Source organism: Corvus kubaryi, unplaced genomic scaffold (genome assembly GCF_017639235.1).
Source record: "Corvus kubaryi isolate FWS band 111438036 unplaced genomic scaffold, C.kubaryi_AGA036_p1.0 37397, whole genome shotgun sequence".
NCBI classification, from domain to species: domain Eukaryota; kingdom Metazoa; phylum Chordata; class Aves; order Passeriformes; family Corvidae; genus Corvus; species Corvus kubaryi.
The window spans coordinates 13,499,641-13,525,698 of NW_024581136.1; the positions used below are offsets into that span (position 1 = coordinate 13,499,641).

The window sequence follows — 26,058 nt, forward strand, 5'->3', positions numbered from 1 at the left end:
GAATCTGGGAAACCGCCACATGGGTAATTAGCTTTAATTACAGAATCAACAATCAAATGCATAGCATATGAAATGACTGAGATTTAAGAAATACTAATTAAAACAAGTTTTACTAAAGTAATTTTTAAAATTATTGTTTCCATCACATTTTAAGAACTATTCAGTGCCAATTACAGTGGCAGCTTCTAATACTTCTAATGCCTAGGAAAAAAGTAAGTTACCCTCTACAAAGCAGTATAAAAATGCACAGTATGATCCTTTCATACAGCAGCAAGCTGAGATGCAAAAGACTGAGTGACCCCTTCATAAATAATTCTATTCTTTTTGTTATCAATTACTTAAACATAAACATTACTGCCTTGTAAAATGGTGTCCTCACTTTTGTGATTTTAAATTAACAAGTGTATTTCAAAATGAGAACACTTCTCTGCATTAAACATGACAGCAATGTAAGAGGGTAACTATTGGTCAAGTTGGATACAAAAGCATAACATTACCTGAGCTTTTTCAGTACTTGTTGGTTGCAGATGTCTGTACAGCACTTTCTTCACAACATCAATAAACAAACAAGCAACTACTATGAGGATTATGGCAAACCAAGCAGAACCACTTGACAACAGTTGAACAAATACAAAGTACATATCCTGGGTATGTAAAAATGGCCTGAAAAGTTAAAAGAAGTGGCAATTACTAAAAAACTTCTAGAAACAGAAGTACAGCACAGGCTGTCTCAACAGTATCTTACTTTACATCAAGCAGTGAGACTCAGGATACAGAGTCACAACTGCACCATGTCCATGTAGAATTCAGCCACCTGTTGGACCTGACCTGCAAATAAACTCCAGGGAAAGAGAGTACTGAACTTCGGAGGAAAAGGTTCTGATATAGTTTTAAATTGAGTTGCAGAGAATCAGTCACCATCCTATCTCTCCAGACTCCAAACTACAAGCAAAAATGCTTCACTTTACTGATTCAAACCCCAGCATCTTTATTTCTGTTGCAATTATTTAACTACTACATAGCACCTTTGGGCACCTATTTACTTCTTAAAAATGCCTTTACAGTCACAGGCTGTCAGAGTCAGGTACTGTGGGTCCTTGAGCACAGGACAGCAAAGCAGCACTGCTTGAATTTTTCAATCAGCAAAAGCAAGTGGCCAGTCTAGGTTTAAAACATCTTTTTCCACAAACCTGTCATAAAATTCAGAGCAAGATGGTAGAAAATAGTATTTCAGTGGTTTTTTTAGCTTAATCAAAATTACATGTAATAAAAAGGGGGGAAACAAAAGAATCACTTACCAGATAATTCCCCCATAAAACAAGGAGAATATGAAATAAAATACAATGGATCCCCAAGTAACAAAATGGTTTATCCATGTCCAGAAGTGAGTTTCTAGTGCCATCTAAAACAAAGATAACTTCCATGAGCTTCTGTTTTCCACTCACTTCACAGAAAATGATAAATACCAGTCAGAACACACTTATGAACTTTCAGCCCAAACAATAAATATTGTTGCAACACACAAAAAACTAAAGAAAAATTTCAACCACTGTTGAAACTAAACGTAAAAGTCACTTATCTGGAATCCTCAAGAATCAATAACTTTTGAATAAATTTTAAATTATTCCTTTATTGCATATTTGCCTATTCATCCAAACACAGAGAGCAGTCGGAGTAATATCATACCTTCATCGTAACAGTTATAACCATAACGGTGAAGACCAAAGTACCAAATGTCCAGTTCCCAAACATCTAAGAAAATGGCAAGGCAAAAATCATGGAAGAAAAAAATATTATTAAGAGCATTCACAGTAGGAATCTTTTCAAGTCAGCTACACTAAAGAAATAAGACATAAGCTTGTGACAAGTAATCATCATGAAAAAAGCAAGGAGGATACAACACAAACTACTAGAAAAACTACAGCTTGTGATAAGAGCAAAATTAACAACCCACAAGTCATCTTTCTTCTTGGTTCAAAACAAATCACCACAAAAGCTACATGAAATATGGAAAAAAAAGGCCAAAACAGTAATATGAAATGATAGGAAATGAAGATACCAATTTGATCAATTAATTATAAGCGTCCATAGAAAGGAAACATTGTGTGGAAGGTATTCACTTTAAGTGCAAAACACTTTTGAGTTTAAACACTTCCAGATAATTTTAAACATGCAGCATCAAATGAAGGTTCACTTTTAACCCCAAGCACAATTCTACAATTCAAAAATAATGGTGCCATTGTATTTTAGAAAATTCTAAGGAAAAGACACTTTGTTTCAAGGCTAATAAACACAAAATTAAGCTTCAATTCTGAAACACTAAAATCTGTCACTTTCGTATTCTCTTGTGCACATAAACTAAACTATCAAAACTCTGAACAAGGTCTACAACAATAAAATCTCAGCTCTGACAACCAAGCAGGGATGCTGAGGTTGTATCTATCTATGCACATGCTACTCAGAACTGCCATTCTACACCAGGTCCAGCCTAGAACCAGCTGGGGGACCACAGGGAAGATGTTGCTATTTCACAGCTGGTTTTGCCACTGACAAACTGAACAATGACCGAATCCTCAACTCTGTGTTTACTGGCAGCAGACTAAGCAAGCAGGGAGGAAGGGACCACATGCAGAGAGGCAGTCAGGGTCATCCTAGAGCTGATGTTTCAGTAGAGCACAGGGGCTCGGAACTGGGATTCACACAGTTGTAGTTCTTGTTACAGAGCTCTGACAAAAACATCCCAACAGCCTGAGGACAGATCTCACAACTGCTTCTCTCATCTATATACAAGGTACAAAACTGAGGCAGCCATGAGTCTGGATTTACTGATAATTTTAAAGATCTTTGTTATAACATGCCTTCTTGAAGCCTTGGATTTACTTGTCCCACCAACAGTAATGGTTGACAAGTAATGTGCTTGTTGTGAACTGCTGCAATATTCATCTTAAAAGTAAAATTAAACTTCTTCTCCTGAGTGACCTGTGAAAGAAAGTGTCTTTGCTAACGCTGCTCTCAATGGTCACAGAGTTAGAACACAAAACATGAACAGGTTCTTGCCACCATTTTATTTTTGAACATTTACACTGTGGATGCTGCATCCTTTAATCCTAAGAAGTAACAGATACAATATTTTGTATCTCCTCCTCTTCTAAACTCTTACCATTTGCCTGTTAGGTTTCAATATCTGACGACATGCACAGCATGAAAAAGGGGGGAGAAAAAAGAACTAAAAGATCAAGTAGTTGCACAATGTGTTGAGGTAAGCCTAACAAAGCACCAGCATTAACAAATTATTTACAATCCCTCCTGTTCTGCTGTGCTCTGAACTGAGAACTTGGAATGGAAACGTGAGGCCTTGCACTAACACTACCCTGTATCACAGATCTTTACAGGTGATCACTTCTTGAGGACTTACTAAGAAAGCACTTCAGCAGTGCACAAAATCCTCTTGCCCTTAATTTTGGCTTTTCCAGGCACACATTAAGTTTGCAAGAAACTTTATGCAATGCAGATACTTCACTGCAACACAGTTCTACCAGTTCTAATCACCACCATTTAGCAAATACAGAGAGGCAGAGTAACTAAAAAAATCAGGAAAGTCTTAGAATTTATTTGAAGTCATATCACATGAGAAGCTAAAGGGCAGCTGCCAATTCCCCAAACCAAACAGTTGTTACTAAATACAATGAAAGAAGTCTCTTCCTGCCCTGTGGACATTTACTAAGCAATTTTGAAGTGAGGTGCTTTGACAACTGAAGATGAATGTACCACAGGCACTGATTCATAGTCTAAAATTACCTCATTACAAGAGTCCTGAAGGACCTTTACAACTGACAAGAATTTCAAATCCCACAGCTTGTAACAAATGACAAGAGAGGACACACTCATACCTCAGCTGGAAAGAGATGTTTTAGTCTAAAGCACAAGTATTTTAACATTCTCATCAAATATCTGATGATGGAAGGAGTGCTCCAGGTGGCTGCACCACTCCCCCTTCACTGTTCCTCCCTCCACAGGGAGGCTGCCAACCACCAGCTCAGCCTGCAGCCCCTCAGGACCATTCTGTTCACTCTCCATACATCACTGTATTTCTGACTAAACTTCCTGAGCTCACGCCCACTCCCTGGCACCAGGTGACCCCTGGGAATTCAGCAGGATGCTGGTTTTGTCCCTGGTGCCATAACTTGCAACTCTGCCAAGTGCTATGAGAATTGGCAAGTTCTTCATGCCAGTATTAAGAATGGCATAATGAGAAGCAAATGTATTTTCCCATTACTACCCATGTTTAACAAAGGAAAATCAGTATCTAATTGTTCTAAATTGAGTTAACTAACTCAGAACCAGGGGAAATAACGAAACAGACTTGTAATGGTTTCATTCAAACTTTAGAGTTTTTTTGTAAACGATTCTTCCTGTGAATTTTAACATCTTTAAAACAGAAAGTGTCAAATTAGTATTTAATGATTTCATTAAATTATAGTCTTAAAAATATTTATTGAATAAAAAGCATAATTTAAAAGCAGCTTGCACCACTAAATTAAAAAAACATTCTGAGTAATCCAAATAATATATTTTCAGGAGAAGCTTTAACACTTTTGTCAAGTTTCAGCCTAACTTTATAACAGTTACTGAAGAGAAACCATTGCTTGACACTGCAATTAGGTCCAATTCAAAATGAGATTTGAATGAATGAATATAAATTCTCATTTGCTGAAATTATGAAATACGATTTTGACAAAAACAGTTTACAAAATACAACAAAGTTTAAGACAGCCATGATACACCTATTACCTTGAAAGATACGTTTTTCAGGGACATATGCTTTCTGACAACACCTTACAATTTCTATACTAAGAAATGTTACTCTTGAGAGCATACACAAATACTGAAAAAGAATCTTTGATAATTATGTAGTTCATAAAACCAAAATTTTTCCGACACAGGAGGATTTTTCTAAAGAAAATTAAGAAATATCACCAAAAATACAATGGTAGAATAACACTTATGATATTGTACCTGGCCGTTTCCCAGCAGAGAAGTGTCTTCTCCCATTAGAAGATATGAGCCATAAAAGAAAACAAATGCATGGAAGAAGCCCAAGATGGTCCAGTAAAGAAATGGTTTAAACCCCAAATGGGCATTTTTACTGATGTCTCTGCAGAAACAAAACAGATTTTGGATTTCACACTGCCTATAACCATCAGCGATCCACACTGCATGACTGCTACTTCTCTGAATAAATGTAACTTTCAACTGCACTGAGACACATTTAACAAATGCTGACATATGAAAAAAATACATAAATCACGGGCAAGAAAAGAACTCTGAGCTCTCATGATTTGGCTCTGCTTTAAGCAGAGGTCACTAATGGCAAGGGTCTCTAATGGGTCAAATTCAGAATAGCACAAACTAGAATTCTTGTTCCTGGAGGTGGAACTGTAAGAGGAAGAAAAATCCACATCTCCTGATACTTACCCCTTGCTCTGCTTTAAAAGACCTTTACAAAAAGAGAAACATCAGAGACACATCTCTTTTTTACAAAAATATCTACTTTTTTCTCCAAAAAGCAGTATGCAGTGCAACATGCTACCACTGGGAGGACATCTAATTCTACAGGAAATCACTTCTACTCTTAGTAAAGGATTTTTTTTGTGGTGATTCCCCAAAACCACGGTGTCCTAGTTTTTCATTTTCCTGTCTGAGTGATTTTCACCTCCTACATGTAATGGAGGGGAAGGCTGCCAATCATGTAAGCTGACCAAGTGCTCAATGCTCTTCCACTCTTAACATGGATAACATAAAAAGACTCTTCTCTAAAAATACTCCTTTAAATTAACTTTCAGGATGAGAACTATGTAGCTTCAATTCTTCCTCATCAAGATAGCTACTAAAACCACCTAAATTACAGATAAATATTGTATAAATGGCTAATAGCAAATCCAGAGTTGTGCAGATGCCACTGTTGCTTTTCAGGATGTGCCCCTGTGGGAATGGATGCAGGACATACGTACCTGTAGAGCACAGGTTTACTCTGCAATACATGCGGGTGCACATGCTGCTCAAAAAGACTGTAGATGAGGACAGGCAGGGAAGTGAAACAAATATTGTACAAAGTCAGGTATACACTGTCATAGAGCGTCTGCAAAGGAAAGCAAAACGTATTCTATGTCTCAGAAAGACAGAAAGTGTTTGTATTTATCAAGATTTATCAGCACACTAATAGCAGCAAGATTGATTACTTACATGAATTTGCTAGTTAGGAAAACAGCTGTACTCATATAACAATCTAATAACATCAGCTATCAAATACAGAAAATGAAGCTGGGTATTTGCTAAGTGTAACATCTCTACTGATCCTCGTGTCACTCTTTCCCATTTTCTTAATTAGGGACCCCAAGTGTTTCACAGACATTTACCAAGATGTAAGGCATGCAGTACTTACTTGTTGTGAAAACAAACAGAAGAACTGATATAAAAATTGTGGTGTAATAAAGCACACATTCTGAAATAAAGACAAGTGAAGGAAATAGTTAATCCTCAGTACATGCCTCACAGCCCTAAAAGAAATTGCTAACTCTTACAAGCTGATAACAATACACAGGAGGAGCGTAAAGCATTTCAGCATTTTGCTCGGCAAAGTAAAGCAATATGCTTTGCTTGAGAGCATATTTTGTTTGTTTGTCCTTTGGGACAACGAACCTGAAAAGTATGAACTTAATTATATGTGCTTGATGAGTACATCTCACTATGGAGTCTAAATAGTACTAAAGTAGAAGAAATCCATTCACTTTCCCCTCAGTTCCTTTTTAAGAATTAAAATAGATTCCACATTTCTTTCAAGAAAACTGTGCCCTGCTCATTGTGAGTTTGTTGCATGGGAGCAAACAAAGCAGAATCCAAAATATAACACCATGCTATTGCCTTTAAATGAAAGGAAATAAAAAGGGACTTGGGAGCTAAAGCTGAAATCCGAGATAAAATTCAATGAAGATGGTGAGTTTTGACTTGTTAAGAAAACTGATGATCAAATAAAAAAAACCAAAACCATCCCAACCAACCAACCAACCAAAAGCCCTGCCTTGAGAAAACAAACACATCTGCCTCTCGGCCTAGACAAACTCACTGTGGTACCTAAAGCCTATTTCTAGGTGGAAAGACTGAAAAATTTCATAGTTAAACTACTGCATTTGGTTGTAAAATGTAAAATAAAAAAGCCCAGAAAACATGTTTGAACAAAGATATTTAACCTGATCCTGACAAAAATCTCAGATCTGAAAAAAATTTCTTACTGGGGAAAAAAACTCACCTTATAAAAAAAGTACTGTACAAGGGTTGCTATTCTAATATAGTAAAAGTGCCCATGAACAAAAAGCAACTTGGAGAGGAATTTAAACCGTGCTATTGCATAGTCACTATTTCTTACAGCTTGCCTTCCTTCCTTGCCCATGATTCCTGTTTGGGGGAAAAAAACACAAAACAGGTTAAGTATAACAAAAACTCAAATTTAAAAAACCCAACAACATACATCTAAAGCTACAGTTCTGTTTTCTCGCACTTCAACATTGTAAGGACTTCAGCTGCTTTCTGTTGCAAAAGAAGACATTAATTCTCACACTTACATCTAAATGAAAAAGCTCATTTGATGCTGCTTCAAATATTAAAAAGCCTCTATTGCTTCTGACAAAATCAAGTTACCTATGCCAACATGTGCCTCCTGGATCATGCTCACATCATTAGCACCATCTCCAATTGCTAACGTTATGGGCTTCTCTGGAGAGGTTTTTAACAGTCGAACTACCTGGAAAAAGAAAATGAAACACTCTCAGATTAGACAGTTTACCTACAAACCAATTCCCAAGTATCTCAGTTAGCTGCATATCTGTAGATATAATTAATATGTTTTATGAACATGCATGTTTGTGTAAAAAAAAATCTTTGGCATATCACATGCATATGTTAATTCCTTCTTTAGAAAAGCTGCCTTTTTTGGAGCACAAGCCTGATTTAAATATTTTATCTGCCTTGAGCCTATTTTCCTGTTCTTATTTCATCGCTCTTTTACAACTCTTAGTTTGGAGCTTTATCATACAAAACAAAGTCAAGTCAAGTCACATTTGGAACTGAAAATTTACTTACTGAGTAATACAATTTTAGTGCCCTTTAATAACCCAGATTCTTCATATTTATAATTAATGGAACTAATCCAGGTGAAAGAAGAATTTGAAAAAGCAAATGCATTAGCTAAAAGATCAATACACTGTTATTAAGGAAAATAGCTTCTTTCTAATGCAACTTCATTATCACCAAGGGGTATTCTCAACTGACAAAGAAACAAGAAAATATGACAGAATGAGGGAAAAAATTGTTGACATGCAAGGCCCTAAAATACTCAGAAGAGGAGCAGTGGTATCAGATCTTCAATGTAAGTGTCAATAATATTCTAAAATACAGAGGAGTTAGATGAGGTTTTTGGTTAAGGTGAATTAGTGATTCATTAACCTCCCACAGAGCTCTAGCTTAAGACAGAAGCTTCACTAATTCACTTGTAAAAGGGCTGCAGGCAAAGGTATGAATGCAGATCAAGAGGTTTTCCCAAACCAAGAAAATAAATATGTATGAAAAACATTTCCCCCCTCAAGTTCCAGAAACCCCAAAGTGGAAATACCAATGAAGCAACTGCATGAGGTTAAGCAGACACAAAAAACTGTATTGGAGTAATTGAGTCGTAGCTGACAGTGTCAGGGCCATTGATTCACAGGAGTGGGAATTCACTTCACACGAGGAACACAACAGTGATGAAACACAGCCCCCAGCCCAGAGAAATCCACCTGATTGTGGGAATACATTCCCTAATTGCAGGTATTAATATTCATGTTTAAAGGTTCCCCATTCCTAAGGGGTAATTATTTCAAGTACATTTAGCATTAGATCCTAGGAAGCAGCCCCAGAGAGGTAACAAGGCTGCAGGACATCGCCCAGATAAGTCCTCTGAAGATCCCCAAGGCCTGGGTAATTTAGACAGACAACCATCTCTGTGAAAAGGTCAAGGCAAATCCTCTGGCAAATTTTAACAGCAGCAATCGACAGCAGCTCCAAAGGACTGACATGATGATGTTTAAAAAAGGTTTTGAGTCATAAAACATACCAAAATTAGTAGTGAGACTGCTAACCATACATTAACACTCATTATAATTAAAGATGCAGGAAATATTAAGCTGAGTTCCAGCTTAATCTTGGAATAAACCTTACAAAAAGGCTGCCTACAGCAAAAAATCATGTGCTAGACTAGACTAAACTTCCCTGCACTTCAAGTTGTATGGCATTTGTCTTGGTCATTTATATACTTCAATGTTTGAAACTAAAAAGTCACTGCTATCAAAATTACATTTTACTGTACTTCATGACTCAAGACAGGAAATAATATCCATTATCTGCTGGAGAGGAGAGGAATTAAGGAAAGCAGTACAAAACATAAATCAAGTTAAATGACAAAATAAGAACAAGGACCTGACACTGACAAGTAACTGCACCTTAAAGAAAGAGGATGGCAAAAGTTTCAGCTAAAAGAATGTACAGACTGGACATATCCAACAGATTGGTTTACTCTGTGTAGCTACAACTTCCTTTTAACATTTTACTGAAACTAGCACTATACCAGGTGAACAGTTCTATACTGATTTGATTCTAAAGACTGCATTAGAACTCTGGCTAAATGCTGGAAGCAGGAAGAGTGACCTCAAAACAGGTAAAAAAGCTACAGTAGAACAGCCTGCCCTCTTGCACATCTAGTACCTCACAGAACAGTTTCCTAGTGCTTTAAGGTAAAGAGATGCCTTTTCATGAAGAGAAAACTTCAAAAGGAAAGAATATTACAGTCCTTCATAGCTTAGCTTTCTGGAGTAAAAAAAAAAAAAAAAAAAAAATCACAAAATCTGAATTTGACTCTCATCCAACAGGTATTTGAGTAAAATTCAGTACATGTGAAGGAAAAATGGTATTAGATGAGAGCATTAAGGCAAATCTCTACTGAAGACTAGGTCTTGGCTTCCCTTTTACTTCCTCCTCAAACTTGGGTATTTTAAAAGAATTTAGAGAAGCACAGTTGCTCCTTACAGGTTCACAAATTTTCAATTCAGCTTTTTTGGTTTGGAGAAGTGATGGAGCAGCTAAGGCAAAAGCATGCAGGTGATCAGGTGAGATGCTGCCTTACTGAACACTCGAGGCAGAATAAAGATGAGCTTGGGGCAGTATTTTGACTTCTCTATTCACTTGCAAATTTTCAAACACACATGTAGAAACTTCTGAGCAAATTACTCCACACCAACTGAATTTAACAAGGATTCGGAAGTCAAAAAAGGTCAGACAAACAAACAAAACCGTTTCAGAAATCCTTGCCTCTTCAAAGCATGATAAAAATACTTCAAAGGCAATCCTGATTACACTCTCACTTACCTTTGCTTTCTGAAGGGGTGCCATGCGACAGCACAACACTGCAGAACAGTTTTTGCAAACTTCCATGAACAGTTTTTCATGTTCCCTGAGTGCAAGAGAGAGGCTGGTCCCATCCACAACCAGTCCATGCTGGATAACATGGTCTTCCTTTATTCTATTTGGGGACAAAAATGTTGACTTTGTACTGGTGTTAACAGTAAAATTCCAATTTTGCTATAAATTATGTTGTTGGCCAGACAATAAGCAAAGGAGTTAATCTGTCAGAGAGACTGCTTCTTCCAGCCTGTTTTTATATTAATAAATAGTTTTTTTAAAAGGCAACTTCTTTGTTTGGCACATGCATCAAAGAGACTGCCATAAAATTTAAAAATGAAAGCAACCCAAGCTAAGATCATCACTGAGATAGTGACATGTCAGGTATTTTACCTCTTGGCTAGCTGCCTCAGTTGTTCTGCACAGGTACTGTCTGACTTGTGCTGCACAAGCTCAAGGATGTTCATGGTTCTGTGAAAGTGTCCACAGGATAAACTGACACTAACAGCTGTTTCGTGCTTGTCTCCAGTGAGCACCCACACTTTGATACCAGCCAGCCTGAGGGCTTCTATAGTTTCTTGGACTTTCTCTTGCAGTCTAGAAACAAGAAAAATCTTAAATAACCAACTGAACACTTTACAAACAAAAGAGCTCACACTGTAACTCCATGTTACCACTGTAACCCCACTGTCATGGTGAGTTAAGTCTCCCTTTCCAATGTTACATGTATCGTCAGAGAATCATAGTCTGGCAGATGATATTCTGCTATCAGCAACAAAACAAAGGCCTTGATGAAACAAAAACTAAACTTCAATCCCGCTAAGGGATCAAAACCTTGTAATAAGCATATCTTGATTTAAACTAGGCACCATCACTGCACTTGAGAAGCTTCAGAACAGTCCACAGTAATTCCTGGCTACTGTGGTGCACGAAAAGCTTCTCATGCTCCATGTGCTCACTTCAGTGTGCAACACACCCTGTGACCTACAGAGCACAAGCAGAAGCAGAATGCTTTGCAAAGGAGCTATGTGTAGAAGCTTTCCCAAGGAATTTGCTGCCACACTAAATATTTACTGCAACTGTTCCATTTCACATACATGAAAACTCTCCTGATGCAACACACACTGCATCATTGCTATTATAAAAGAATCAGTTGGTACTAGTTTTGTTTTGAATGTGCCTCAATCCAAAGGTAAATATACTAAACAAGAACAGCACAGAACTTTTGGTCATAGTGGGAGAGTTTTCACACTTCGTATTTCAGGTATAAATCCTAAACTCGCTGGGTTTGAGCGTAGAGAGCAGTAACTCCACTGCATACTTGTCTTCTACTCCTGTAGCCCCAAGTAATTCCAGATCCCTTTCTATGAAGTTGAACACATCTGCTAATCTCTCTTCCCGCTGCTGTAAGGCAGTCCTGGCCTCATGAAGGCGTTTGCCAATTTCCTGGTACTCCTCGGGTGTGAATCTTCTGTAGGCCACGCACAAAGTTCTTAGGCCCTTCTGTGAGAAAATAAAAGACTACATTCAGAGTAGACAAGATTTCCATCTAAGAAGATGTCACCAGCAATTTTTTCACTACAAGTCACAATTCATACTGCATGAATTTCCTTCTGATCAGCTGAGGCTGGGAGCTGGGCAAGCACATACACTTACCAAAGCAAATTCATCCACATGTATCCTTGTTTTGTCTATTTCTCCACTCTTGCTACGAGGAAGAATGGAAGACTCTGCTCCCTTTGTGAATAAAAGATTCTCCCCTAGAAAGTCAAATAGAACTAAAATTAAAAATAATGCCATTTAGGAAGCTCTCAAGTGCTGCTTGTGCAATTTGTGATCACCTACCTGAGGGACTCTCTACAATGACACTCATTCGTCTGCGATTTGGATCGAACTCCAAAACATGAAGCAATTTATACCTGTATTTTGTGTTTTAAAAGAAGGAACGGGAAGAAAATACTTTTAGAAATAAATTTCCAAAGACAATTACTTATAAATAGACTCTTACACCACAGACCTTTCCTCAAAGTGTCATTTTTATACAGAAACTCTGAAAGCAATGCTACCACTACTGAATAACACTGTTCATCGTTTTTTATCAGTTTATATATGCTTAACTCCATTCTGTAAGAATAAAAGGTTCTTCTACCAACAGGAATAGTTTCCTGAATACTAACTTGACATTCGGAGATTACAAACAGCTCTTATCTATTTCTTCATCCTTCTGTTGTTACTTGAAGTATAACTTTGGAAGCTGTATTTTGTTTCTGACATTTGTAAAAAATCTTCACTCTCAAAAAAGTGTGTGTGCCCTGGTAAGGGGACTAGTTTTTGTTATGTTACCACTAGCTTAGAAAATTAATTTTAGACATTTAACTTCAAAGTACTGCCAACTAGCTGACACAGATCAGATGGGTAAAAGGAGTTACACAGTTACCGATAATTTGTACTCATTTTGGGAAAGTTTAAAATATCTAATTAGATTATGCACTGATGAGACTGATTCTGGGAATTTCTAGAGCTGAAACAAGGCTTGAATAAGCAATTCAGTTTCCCAACTCTGCTACAGTCTCAACCTTTGAGGAATGGGTAAAGATACAAACTGTTACAACACACACCTACACAGAGTAACTCACACAAAATTCTTGCATCTCAGCTACAATTGGTAAGGAATAAGATGCAAGGTGTCTTGAAGACATCAAGGGAAAAGCATTAAACAGAGCACGCTGTGGAAAGGCAAGGTTTGCTTATGAACAGAGAGGATTAAGAGGAGAACATTACATTAATCTTCACTACTGTTCTGTCCTTCAAAATAATCAAGGAATAAAAACAAATACCTCTCTGGTTTTCCAAGACTTTTTACTTCCATACTGTCTCCACTAATTCCAGTAAATACTACTCCAACCCTAAAAGTAAAGGAAATATACATTTAATTATCACTTTAGAGAAAATGCCTATAAATGAAGGGATGGGAAGACGGCAGGGAAAAAAAGGAGAGACTCTTACACCCCATTACTCTTCTCTGCTTCTAGGGCAAAATAAGAATGCCCATTTCTGCAGTATTTTATTCACATCATACTCTGACCACTGTATTTTCTCAAGTATTTTCATAAATATTTCAAATCATCACTTTATAATACACCTAGGGGGTTGTGTATTTCACATTTGAATGGTTTCCCAGTAAAGTGTCAGTGCCAGGCCCTGGGCTTCACCAATGTCCTGAGCCATCTCTCCCCATGGACAGCCTGCCCTCGCAGGCAGATCCTGTCTCAGACAGTCCTGGCAGGGCTGCTCACCGGCTTGCAGCTTCCACTAAAGCCTTCTCATCTGGTGAAGAAGCGTAATATTCCAACGGGGATGTTATTCCGTTGGCATGCCAGGGACCATCAGCACCATCTGTCTGATCTGCATTGATCTGCACTGTATGACACAGACAAACTGCTTTCAAGAAGAGCTCTTCCTCTTTCACCTGTAAGAAAGAAAAAACTTGATTTGTAACATGTACATAACAACACAGTTTTGAACACACTTAATAAAATGTTTTTACTTAAAAATCTGTCAAGCATTTAATATTTAATAGTCACATCTCAACATGTTTAATAAATATTATTTGTTCATTAACACTTAAAAGCTTCTAACTATTCAGAAATTCTGATTTATGTTTGGTGCTTGTCTTTTTTATGTTAATGGTACAAGAATATTTCTCTGAAATAAAACACTTTCCATCTAGGATGACTAATGATGGGAAAACCAAAGAGCCTTACCAAACCATGCCTACTTCCATCTGGAGAATCTTCAGAAAATCCCTCTGGAGTTAGTTTACCATTGACCTCTTGGTACTTTATGCCATTAATGGAGCACTCCCGAAACTGCATCTCATTTTCAGTTAATGTACCAGTTTTGTCTGTAAACACATACTCTACCTTTTATAAAATAAAACAAAAAAACCCAGACTTGGAATCGCATGTACTTGTTAGAAGAAAAAAGATACAATAATATCCACTCACACTCTATTATACACATTTTTTAAATCATATAAGAATTTTAACTTCTGCCATCACATCTTTGTACCTTATTTTAAAATTAATCAGAAATCAAATCACAGGTAACAAAAAGTCTGCAATAACAGACTTTAGTACTGAAAACTAAGTAGAAAATAGGTTAAAAAAACCCAACAGACAACATATTTTTTACTCTACCTGTCCCAATTCCTCATTGAGGTCTGAAGTATTTACTTGTGCTCTCTGGTTTGTTTCTTCATGATAGAGGTCAAGATCCCAGCCAATAAAAAAAGATCCAAGAAATTTCTGCATCTCAACAGTCACATAGAGTGAAATAGGTATGATAAAATTGTAAAGTACCAGAAAAGCAAGAAAATCTGAAATAAACCTCAGAATCTACAATAGAAAAAAAACAAAACATGAAGATTACCACAGTGATCAGGTGAAACATGGTGACTTAATTAGGCTTCAATATGCATGAAAAATGACAAACTGGGAGAGCCAGAGAAGCCCAAGTCCCACGTACACATGAGAGAGACAACACAGGCATTTGCAGGTTGCCCCAGTAACACGCCTTCACACTGATGCAAAAAGTCTGCCTTAAGCTGTGACTGGAGGTTTCAATTCACAAGTTCATTAATTTTTATCTCTCTACTGAATGTCAGGAGGGCTGCCAATTAATACTAATTGTCATGGTGATTCTGATTTTGAACTCTGAAAGAGTTTGGTCTGAAAAACGAATGTGTTCCCCATTCCATCAAACAGCATGATTCATAAAAGCTTTTCTACAGAACCCTGAATTGTGAGGCAAACAAGTGATTTTCCATGCTGCCAGAGGAATCTGCAAGTACTCTGTTGTTTCAGGACAGCAAAGTCAAGAGGGCTCCTGTCTGCTGGCATTCCCCAGTGACTTGAGTGATCCAGACAACACGAAAAGAAAGGGATTTCTTTTATGCCTCTTCAAATCATTGTGTTCCACACACACATTCCAGGCAAACACCTATGTAACAGGATAGAAACTTCTCTTTACTAGGTATGATAATTTTAACAAACCCTAAAATGCAACACTACAGTCTCTTTTTCATCTGCACAACAAACTCAGTATCTAAATTGTACTTTGGGAAGACTCTTACCAACACTTGAATACTGAGCAAGAGATTAGAGATGACAAAAACCAGGCCACCTCTTTTAACTCCACCAGATATTGGTGCAGGAGAACATTTTAAATAAAGGAAGCGTAAAAGTAGTCAACAATTTGCAAAGTTAAATAATGTCTGTTCTCCCTCATTAGGGAGCACTGCTGTCAGTATTTAATAAATAATTAAAGTAGCTGACAAAAACTCAGCAAGTTCTGTGCCTAAAGAGATCTTCCAAACTAAACCAGAGAAGACAGATAGAAAGTGTGAGCAGTAATTCACCTAAGAGAAGTAGCGACAATCACTTAAGTTAGAGAGTTTCTTCAGCAGTGGCAAAGGAATAATCTGCACACACAGGAGGAGATGGAAAGCACTTTGAGTAAGGATGCCAGCATGCTGAGAAATGCAAAGCAGATTGTGGAAGTCAACATGGCAGACAGAAAAACAAAGACATGACAGAAGGAGAATGACACTGCAGAAACAGATATGGCTCTCTACCTTCCTGATGGCAAAGGTAAAGGAATGGAAAGATTGAGGAAATACTTATCCCTGTTCTATTCAGAACTGAAAAACTCCACAGGCTAGACCAACTTGCATAGCAATTATTTCAAATTAAGCCCCTGAAATACTTCGGACAAAGGTAGACTCATACAGAAATAAAAAATTAAACAGAACACAGAAAAATACAGACTAATTGAAAAGAGACACTTTTCAGAACCACAGATTTCAGAAACACTTTAAAGTATTCCTTCACCCTCTTAAAAAGAACTGAGAAGGCAAGCAGGAGCTTGAGCAAAATTACAGCCTTACGAAATTGCCCAAACCATCCCAACATCACAGAACGTACAAAATTCCTGAAGTGTGAAATCACTGCAATAGAACATACATAAGAACAGCCATTCTCCTCCTCTTTTCCTTTATGGAATGACAAAAGACATCCTAAAGAACAATAACTAGAACATAGACCATCAGAAATATGTCCTAACAAAGCCTTTTCAAAAATTTTCAAAAAGCTTGGTCTTTTAATAAAAGGAAGAAAAAGTTCAACCAGTAACAGAGATAGAAATATTTCTACACAATGGTGAGGCTACATGGGACTAACTCTCTCAAAAATCACTGAGACAACAGCACACAGACTGGCAAATGGATCATGTGGTGGTTACACACCGAATAGACACATAATATACATTACATCGAGTGTATACTGGTTGAGTGTTCCTCAGATACACAACTGGGCAGAACTAAGTTACCTTACTGCTGTTTCTTTCATGCTCTGTTTTTTCATTATACCAAGGTTCATCCCATTTCTCTTCAGCTTGCCATGCATACTTTAAAATAGTGCTCAAAATGGCTTCAAAGAGGAGGATTATTAGATAAATAATCAGAAAGGAATTCATGGACCTATAAAGAGGCAAAAAAAAAAAAAAAAAAAAGCAAGCAACTTCAGTTTTACTTAATCTGTTGACACATTGTGGTTACATGACTTGATCAAAACCTTGTCGGACCTTTTTTAAAAAGTGTATCCTGTGCTTGATATGGATATAAACTTTCTATGTGACAAGCAAGCAACAGAATGGGAAAGAAATTCTACCTCTAAGATATATGAAGACTAGATTCATGTGCAGGAACACCCCAACACCTGACTTGTGTCACACCTGCAGTCCCAGACTAGTGGGGCTGACTTATCTTCTCTTTTTCCCTGAGGACCTTGCAAGGCTGTGAAGGCATTACAAACAAGCACAGCAGAAACCCATGGCTGCACCTTTTCCCCAGCTGGAAGAGCACTGCCATGGGCAGCTGAGTATTTAACTCAGGCCAGCCTACAGCAGGATACAGTCACACCTGCCTCTGTGTTCTGTAACCAGCCATAGCCAGACCATCCTTCCAGCCCTCCTTTGGTGACTGAACTTCTCTTGTGCACACTACAGTTAAGTTTGCATGTATGTTTGTTGTTTGTATGTAGCTATAGGGGAATAATCAATCCCACATTTGCACAAGAATGCCAGGGGGCTCTCTCAGACTTTTAAGTAACTGGAATAAAGGAAACATATCAGAACTCTTTTTTCTTTTAAAATAAATCATGAGATTCAATATAAATATCTACCATACTAACACCTATCCTGCAACAAGGAGCAAGCTTGGGTATTTCCAATTTGTACACTACTAAAGGATGAAATATCAAGAAATGGATTTTATCTTTATAGCTTCCTACTGCAAGGCAAGGCAATTAACACTCTCTTCTCTTTGCCTACAACTTAATGATGAGACCACCAGGGTTTTAAGATTACAGAGGAAAAACTAAGTTAAAGTTCTACAAAAAAGAGAGATATTAGAAAATAAACATACTTTTCTACTGCTGACCGTTTCTGAGATTTACTCTTGTAATTTAATGCCATCTTTGTCTCCATACCTGTATACACAGCAACACCTGGGAAGGAAGGGGGGAAGAGTTAGATTTCATTTTCTGCATAAATACAATTCGCAGAATTTTTCATTTTGAGAGATATAGGATAAAAGCAAAAGGTGGTACTACTTCAGTGTTTACTATGAGACAGTATTTTGTACTATTTGCAATACTCTTCTATAGTAAAACAGTACTACTGAAGTAATTTTGACACCTACTTTAACAGTGTTCATTACTATGTACTGCTCTTCAATACGTATTTTATGGAAATCAGCATGGTAAATCTCAGAAGAAAACCTTGAACAATAGGTAACAGTAAGAACAGTCATTTATCCATTGAAGTTAAGTTATTCCTTTATCAAACCACTTCAAATATTTTCACAGAGCAGAGCTGGAACTTTATACCCTTAGAGATTCTTCAGTGTAATATCATTACTTTCATCTATAATCATATCCCCTCAGGTAACAGTCAGCAAGATTATTACAATTTCTTCAGTGCAAGTAGAATTAAAACACAGTTCATCAACACGCTTTAAGAGAATACTCTTTAAATATTTAGATGTCTACAAACCAAATATTTCTTTAGTGTTTTTTAATCTTGCTCCACGAAGTAAGAGACTTTCAGGCCCAAGAGGTCTAAAAAGAAATAGACATATCAGCATGTAAACATCAGCTGTTCTGTATTCGAGAACTACTGAAATCCAGTTTCCTATGCAAAGCTGTCCTACATCCCCTACAAATTCCCAATGCAGCAACTCCATCAGTCATCTTACCCCTTTCACCACACCTCCCACACATCTCCACAGAGCTCTCTGTTTCTTTTCATGTTTCCTTTGGTCACTGCCATACTCCCCCACCACTGTTCCATATCCCATAATTATTGAGGGGGCTAAATATTCCAAATGGCTGGTTCAGAGAGACCCACAAGTTACTTGGGAAGCAAGCAGTGAACCCATTTGAGTTCACAGTGCTCCCAAAGTGCTGCTTTAGGTTTGGCTAATCTACCAATCCCCTACCCCTCTGTCAGACTGAAATGATCTAGAAAGTTCAAAAGCTATTCATACCAAAGAAACAAACAATTAGATGGACAGCACCACAGGAGTGCAAATTTTGTTTCCTAACACAGGAGGTAAAATTTCGTAATGTTTTTTCCTCACATGTATCACAATACAATAACACATTCATTTATTTGGCTAAGTTCACTGCAAACAGTGCTGTGAAAATAAGGGTCTAGTTAGAAACAAGGTTAATATAAGGTTAGAACCGTATGTTCTACTGCAGAAGCTGCATCATCTTTAGAAACTGCCAGCAGGGTTGGTTTGAAATTAAAAAAAAGAAGTATTTTTGCCACTATTTGAAATGAAAGCAGAAATTTAACAACTGCACTGGCCAGATTGACATATTGGGTAGAAGCAAAAGAATTAGAAGCTCATATGCAAAGTGCTTTGGCACACAAGCCCTTGGGTTTACCCTACTTTTCCTTTAGCTGTGCCACATGCAGGCCATGATCACTATTATATAAACAAAGCTCTTAAACTTCAAGCTCCTTTGAAAGTATAATCTGAAGTTATTCAAAAACCTCAAAGCCAAACCCACAACCCACCTCCCACAGTCAAACGTTTAACTTAAGTGTTACTGCAAATGTAACAGTTACCATCACAAATACCATGTGTACCAATTACACACACAGATTATGATGGATTCTTTAAATTAAACATGCATCTGTTAGTATTTTAGGCTAGACTCAAACTTCAACTGAAAATATGAACTAAAAGCAACTAAATGCTTGAGCATTTAAAATTTTCATATAAGAAACATGACTTATATTTCTGAGTTCAATTTTGTAAAACCAGTCCGACAAACCCAAAATACCAGACCTGAATCAGTGCAGCACAGACCAGGCAAGTTTACCTTTGACAGACAGAAGATACAGCTCCACTAGTAGTCAGAACTTGCAATTACTTTTTTCACACTCCTTTTAAACCAGCTCTGTTTTACGTTGTCAACTGAATCATTTTTTAATAGATCATCCCAAAGCTGAGCCTGTGAAGCTCAGCAGTACTGAATTCTAAAAAGCTCTAAGTGAAGTAGCACGTACAGTGACCTTAGCAAACAGCTGTGTGGGTTTTTTGGGGTGCCATGGGTGGGGTTTTTTGGTGAGGGTGACTAAGCCACTGAACTTGGGGCCAAGTGACCTGGCTTCTACACTCCCCATATTTCTTGCAAAACCACTGAAAACTCCTCAATTTACTCTGAACTCCATGTCACTCCCATCTAAAGTTGACAGATGTTTGCCAGCCTCAGACTGACACACATTCAGGTCCTCAGACGGAAGGCACATATCACATGGAAAGCAGTACTCTTTTAATACTCAAGTAGAAATATCACCAAAAAAAAAAAAAATAGTGTAAAAGATAACATTTTGGACATGACAGGAGTGAAAGAACTGGAACAGATTTACCCGTTTCTGTGAACAAGCACTTCACCTTTTCAGAAGAGGTGACAAAGTTTTTTGGAAGCTGGACAATCAACAACTCTCAAGATAAAATAACTGATTTTGAACGCTAAATATTTCTGAAAATTTGGTAACTTCTTGTGAGTGATTTCTATGTCTTTATTTCAAACCATGATCATTCTCAATCCTGTTCTTCCTGTTTTCTCTCCTATCCTGTTGTGGTGGGGGGAATTGAATGAGCAGCTGTGTGGATGCCTGGCTGGTAGCTGGGACCAACCCACAGCAATTAGAAATCTTTCCAGGAAGTCCACATGGAAGTCTGCAAATGGCTTCACATCTTTGTTTTTATATTTGCACATGTGTTTGTTACTTGCTGTGACTGCACAAGGAAAGGTGGTGAGCACATGATTATGTGCACACAGTTGTGTTGTCTGTGACAGATGTAAGCACTTATCTGCACAGTCCAGCTGTAGTTTGAAATAGATACTAAAAACTACAAATTTGCAGCAGAGGCTTTGTCAAACCAGGAATTTCCTAGGGATTTCAACTGCAAAAACTTCTCAGTGCCTGTGACAACAGGGGATCTGTTGTAGTCTACGTAATATGTCAGTGGAAATTGTTCCAGATCAATAAATGCTTTAATTAACAAATAACAACAAAGCTACCACATGATAAGCAGTGACTAAAAATTACCCGCTTCACGACAGTCAAGCTTTCCAGAACTCTTGTATTAAATCTGAAAAACTGGGTAGTAATGACTTATTTCGCTCATTTTTTCTCATCTCCATCTGAAGTATGCAGCTGCAACTGACACTTTTAGTAAAAATACCTCTCCTTTCATATATTCAACAGTAACTCTTGTGATGGTCAAGATTTTAACCACCTCCACGTGTTCTAAACAATCATCTTATACAATTTTACTCACCGTACTATTTCTTCAGCTTGTTGACTTACAGTTATTCTTCCAACAAATCTATGAAAGATGGACATGTCTTAGAAATACATGAAGACTCAAAAATGCAAAAACCTTCTCTATATTTACAAAAAAGTCCTTAACGGTTCACAAGTAAAAAATAAATCAACTTTTATTAACAAACTAAACCAATATGGCAAAACTGGCAATAATTTTACAAGAGGCATTTAGCAACAGAAACATTTATCCCTCAAAGAAATAGTCATTTGAGAAAGCTTATTAACTCTGATTAATTACCACAAAAGATTATATTCATTTAAAACAGATTGTGACTTCTTGATGATTCAGTAAGAAATAATTCCTCAAAAAATATAAGTTTATATATTACCCACGAGAAATAGTAACTTTCATTTAATAAAGCAAATCTACTATGCATTTAAAAATCTGACGTGCATATTTAGCATGACCCAGCTACAAACAGGGACATAATTGTGATTGTACATATAGTACAATCACCATAGTGATTGTACCTTAATTTGCTAAATATCAAATATTTGAACATCTGTTCAAACTAAGTATCTTAGTTTTAAAAGACTTAATATTTCTCAAAGATCTCCAAGCTTCTTAAGAACAGCTGCTATGATATACTCGGATTTTAAAAACTACTTCATAGCTACCATTTTCCATTATACAATTCAGAAGAGACTTGGATGGGAATTCAACTTCTGCTACCCACAACGCTGTTTTAGAGAGTCTATGACATTGGTTGCTGATGTTAAAGCACACAAACACATATGCCTGTTTTTAATCTAAGGTTTTGCTGGTCGAAGAATAGAGTTCAAATCTTCTCTGGAGCATATGTAAAATAAATATGACCAACACATATCCTTAGAATTAGACTTGAGTCAATTCCACTTTAAAAATATCCTATATAATATTGAAATCTCCTGGCAGGACCTTATACAATTTTCTTCACCCTCCTTGAACTGTAGGCCATTTAATTCTTTAAAATCTAGAAATAAGTGTACTGATTAGAACTGAAAGGTACATAATTAAACTAAAAAAAGATAAATATTGTAATGTCTGGTTTACTACTCAAGTACTCAAATTTAACTTGTCACTTACAACTTTCAGTAAGCACGTATGTATAAACACAAGCTGATTATTAAAACCTGAAATTCAAGCAGATGTCTGAAGCTATTTTAATCCTAGCAAGACCTGTAACATTCTCAGTATTAAACACCTCCTTCTGATTTAATTTCAAAATATTTACCAATAAAGTGATACCTGTATAGATCTGCTTCTGGCTGCTGACATTCTATAACAGCTACCAGTTTGTCCAGGTTGGCAACAGATTGCAGCACTGCTGTTTCTGGGACTGCAACGTGTGTCTGTAAAAACAGTGCCCATTGGGTTAATACAGGACTACCAGGCAGCAGGGTGGGTATTTCAACAGGCTGAACGAAAAACGGCACCACAAATTTACTACATTTTATTTCATAGAAGAACCCAGACCTTAAGATTGGTCTCTCCATCCAAACTTGCAGTGGTAACATGGCATGAACCATCAACTCGGTCAGATGACAGGAGCACCAGATCAACAGGGAAAGTCTCATCTTTGGCTACTCTGACAATGTCCCCCACCTAACAAAGTGAACATAGATCGGAAAGATACAAAGAGAGGTTTAAAGAGCAGAATTCATTTCAGAATTGTTACCAAACCACAGTGGTTAGCAATAAAACAAGAGCTTTAGCTGTGTGATAAAAACACTTTAATTTGTCCTTCAGCCACATACCCGGATGTTTTTAGATCTGGTTTTCACAAGGCCACCACTTCGAACAACATAAACTGGAGCACCATTGACTTCATTGTCTGCTTTATGTCGTAGCCAGTCTTCATAGCCCTGTGGAAAACACACAAAAATCTACTTTTTAAGCAAGAAAACTAAAAAATAGACTAAATTTAATATTCTAAGAAAATGTGTTCAAACTACTTCCCACATTGTCTCAATATAGTTCTTAACTTCTCTTGAGTTTCTGTTCCAGCTGTTACTCAAGAACCTGGTAAACCCCTTAATCTTGTCACTTCACACAAACAAGTAAAGGCAAATAAAGCAGCAGAAGTGGTGAAGAAACTTAATAGTCCCATGCTCTCTTAAACAAACAGGCAGTGACATTTTCTGACCAAGCACTCAATAAATCTTTGATCTATATGGATTCATACCATATAGCATCTCTTATAAGTTACTGCCACAGCCTATGCACAAAATCTCAAGATTCAATTTTGTGTGACGTGCTGTTGACACATCAGCTCTGTCCACTAAGAGAAGATGACTGAGAAGATTTTTGTTCTTTTTGACTCCTAATGGAACAGTCTGCAGCAACCGAGCTTTTAACTGATAAACTAAGCAGCTTTCTTTTACTGGGACATCAGAATCCTACAGTCCCTAAGTATGACTCTTTTAAGAATCCTTCCTAAGCAGAATGAAAAAGCAGGAGTCAGTACCTACAGCTCCTTGTTAAGGTGACTGACAGAAGAAAACAAGGATTTAACTAACATCCAGTAACCTTGGGGCATTTGTCTCACAAACCTGAACAGCTGAACAATGTGGGCATTTGGCAAAGAACTGAAAATCACCTTTCTTTAGAAAGTACAGATTTCAGCGCTTTCTCCACCTGACACCTCCTGCCTCCAACACAAGGGTGACACCTCACACCAGGGAATTCTTAAGAGCCAACTTAGTGTGGCCAGTTCAAATTCCCCCCAAATTTACCTACTGCAGCGTTTTTGAGAGTTCCTTAGCCTCACCTGAAAACACTGGAAAAATACTGTGGAAAAGAAAGATGCAAGAGGAATATAGGGAATGTTGCTTACTTGCATGGAAAGAGACTAAAGATTAAAATCCCTCGATTAAATTATATTCTTAAGTCCTGCTTAAGTAACTGCATCAATGTAATTGAGAAAAGTTCTGCATTTTATACTACCAGTCATTCTCAGTTTAGGTCTATAGTTAATCAAAACCTGCAAAGTAGTTGTTTATAATTTACCTGGCAGCCAAGTAAGCATCTATGATCCATCAGCTAAATACCTAAAAAACTTACTAAAATGGACTAAGTTTCCTAAAGTTTCTTGGGAAATACCTTTATTTTGTTGTATTTTGGCTTGGGATTTTTTTTTTTAACTTTTTGTTTTGTTTTTATTTATTTGGTAACTTTGAACTCCTTGGAGGACTGCATACAGATCTTCATAGGCATAAGGAAGAAAGTGCTCTGGCTAACAAGACAGACAAAATGACACAGCACGAGCTGCATCACTTTGCAGTCCTGTATGTCCTTCTTCTGACCTAGGTGCAGTTACACTTCCAAGTAGAAAAAGTTCTGTCTCCTTGTCTGAGATTAAAATAAGGCTGAGTCCTGAGGTTTGCCAGAGGTGCCACATTCACTGGTCTTCTGGAAGGCAGGGGAGTTTTTCCATCCACTGCGAAGCTTCTCAAACCTTCGTATGATTAATGCTTCTATTTTTCCCCTTCATCTTTTGAGAGAATACTAAATTATAGTTTAACATTTATCCTGATGTAACTTTGTATAGAACCAGTGCCCCATAGCTTTCAAAATGGGGTTCTTTCCTTAAAATCTGCTTCCTATTACACTTCTGGTTTAGAGAAAATGGGAACTGATTTTGATGCAATACTGGGGATTTTTCCCTCTGCACTCCAACAAATTTATCTTTCTCCCTTGTCTGAGGGCAGCTTGTTGGAAATAGCACAATTCATTGTCCCTTCAAGATAACAGCCTGCAAATATTGCTTGCCTCCTTTGCAGCAGGTAGGGGAAACATGAGAGTCCATTCGATCAGTTTAGGTGATTCCAATAGTCCTTGCAGAGATACTGAGACAGCCAGAAAATCTCTTGATGTCTGGCAAGTAATGAATGATTCGAAGCTTCCAGAAGGAATGACAGAATCTCTGTTCTTTGCAATTGATGATAAGATACTTAAATTTCCCAATATAAGATTGGGCATCTGGAAGCAAGGTGGTGTTAAGATTATTTTGGACTATTTTAGACTTACACAAGTCTAACTTCTTTCTGGAAAAAGTGATCTAATATTTATAACTCTGTTTCATAATCTCTTTTCGTTCACACAGCTTTATTATCCATTTCCTACTTATGACTGTAGCTCTTGAACATGTGATTTTTTGGGGGGTGATGGTAACAACTGCAATTGAATAGGATTAGGGCACTCTACACACACAAATTGCACAGCAACAAGATGAAATGTTAGTCCAAATATTACTCCAGCATTAAGAACCACTCTGTCCTGGACACCTTTCTATCTGCTTGAAAGCTAGAAATATTTTTACTTTTTGCCCTATTTCTGGGTGGCTTTGGGTCTTTCTGGCACAGAAGGCAAATTGAAATTCCAGTTACAGCTCTGAAACAGTCTCCTGCTTATTTTTCCGTTGCAGGGCTGCATTTATTCCCGACAGCACTGTCAAACCCCTTGAAGAGGACAGCTCCTGAAAATTACCTCCCTGCAGAAGAGATTATAATTTTTACCCACATCACTTCTTCATTTATGAGCTTGCTTCTTTCTCCTCTTGCTTTAAGGGCATAAAGAAAACAGAAGACTTTGTTTTTCTTTTTCTTTTCTTTTATTTTTATATT

The 26,058-nt window shown here is 37.3% G+C and overlaps 1 protein-coding gene across 16 annotated transcripts in view; it reads right to left on the reverse strand.

Annotated features, from left to right (window-relative positions):
- The window catches only part of ATP11B (ATPase phospholipid transporting 11B (putative)), a 65,571-nt gene that overhangs the window by 19,758 nt on the left and 19,755 nt on the right, over positions 1-26,058 (reverse strand). For 14 of the 16 annotated variants that reach the window (XM_042042086.1, XM_042042101.1, XM_042042098.1 and 11 more), the window contains exons 5-29: positions 23,191-23,298; positions 22,910-23,038; positions 22,682-22,785; positions 21,407-21,454; positions 18,598-18,662; positions 17,969-18,050; positions 16,873-17,023; positions 14,685-14,882; positions 14,250-14,408; positions 13,782-13,954; positions 13,323-13,391; positions 12,331-12,404; positions 12,142-12,245; positions 11,807-11,988; positions 10,879-11,082; positions 10,453-10,606; positions 7,696-7,798; positions 7,307-7,452; positions 6,443-6,502; positions 6,012-6,139; positions 5,017-5,155; positions 3,161-3,184; positions 1,687-1,752; positions 1,299-1,402; positions 498-663 (exon numbers count right to left, since the gene is read on the reverse strand). In XM_042042086.1, coding sequence (XP_041898020.1) covers positions 498-663; positions 1,299-1,402; positions 1,687-1,752; positions 3,161-3,184; positions 5,017-5,155; positions 6,012-6,139; positions 6,443-6,502; positions 7,307-7,452; positions 7,696-7,798; positions 10,453-10,606; positions 10,879-11,082; positions 11,807-11,988; positions 12,142-12,245; positions 12,331-12,404; positions 13,323-13,391; positions 13,782-13,954; positions 14,250-14,408; positions 14,685-14,882; positions 16,873-17,023; positions 17,969-18,050; positions 18,598-18,662; positions 21,407-21,454; positions 22,682-22,785; positions 22,910-23,038; positions 23,191-23,298 — 2,940 coding nt within the window. The remainder of the gene's footprint in view (positions 1-497; positions 664-1,298; positions 1,403-1,686; positions 1,753-3,160; positions 3,185-5,016; positions 5,156-6,011; positions 6,140-6,442; positions 6,503-7,306; positions 7,453-7,695; positions 7,799-10,452; positions 10,607-10,878; positions 11,083-11,806; positions 11,989-12,141; positions 12,246-12,330; positions 12,405-13,322; positions 13,392-13,781; positions 13,955-14,249; positions 14,409-14,684; positions 14,883-16,872; positions 17,024-17,968; positions 18,051-18,597; positions 18,663-21,406; positions 21,455-22,681; positions 22,786-22,909; positions 23,039-23,190; positions 23,299-26,058) is intronic. The other 2 variants (XM_042042087.1, XM_042042091.1) reach the window with 1 other exon arrangement.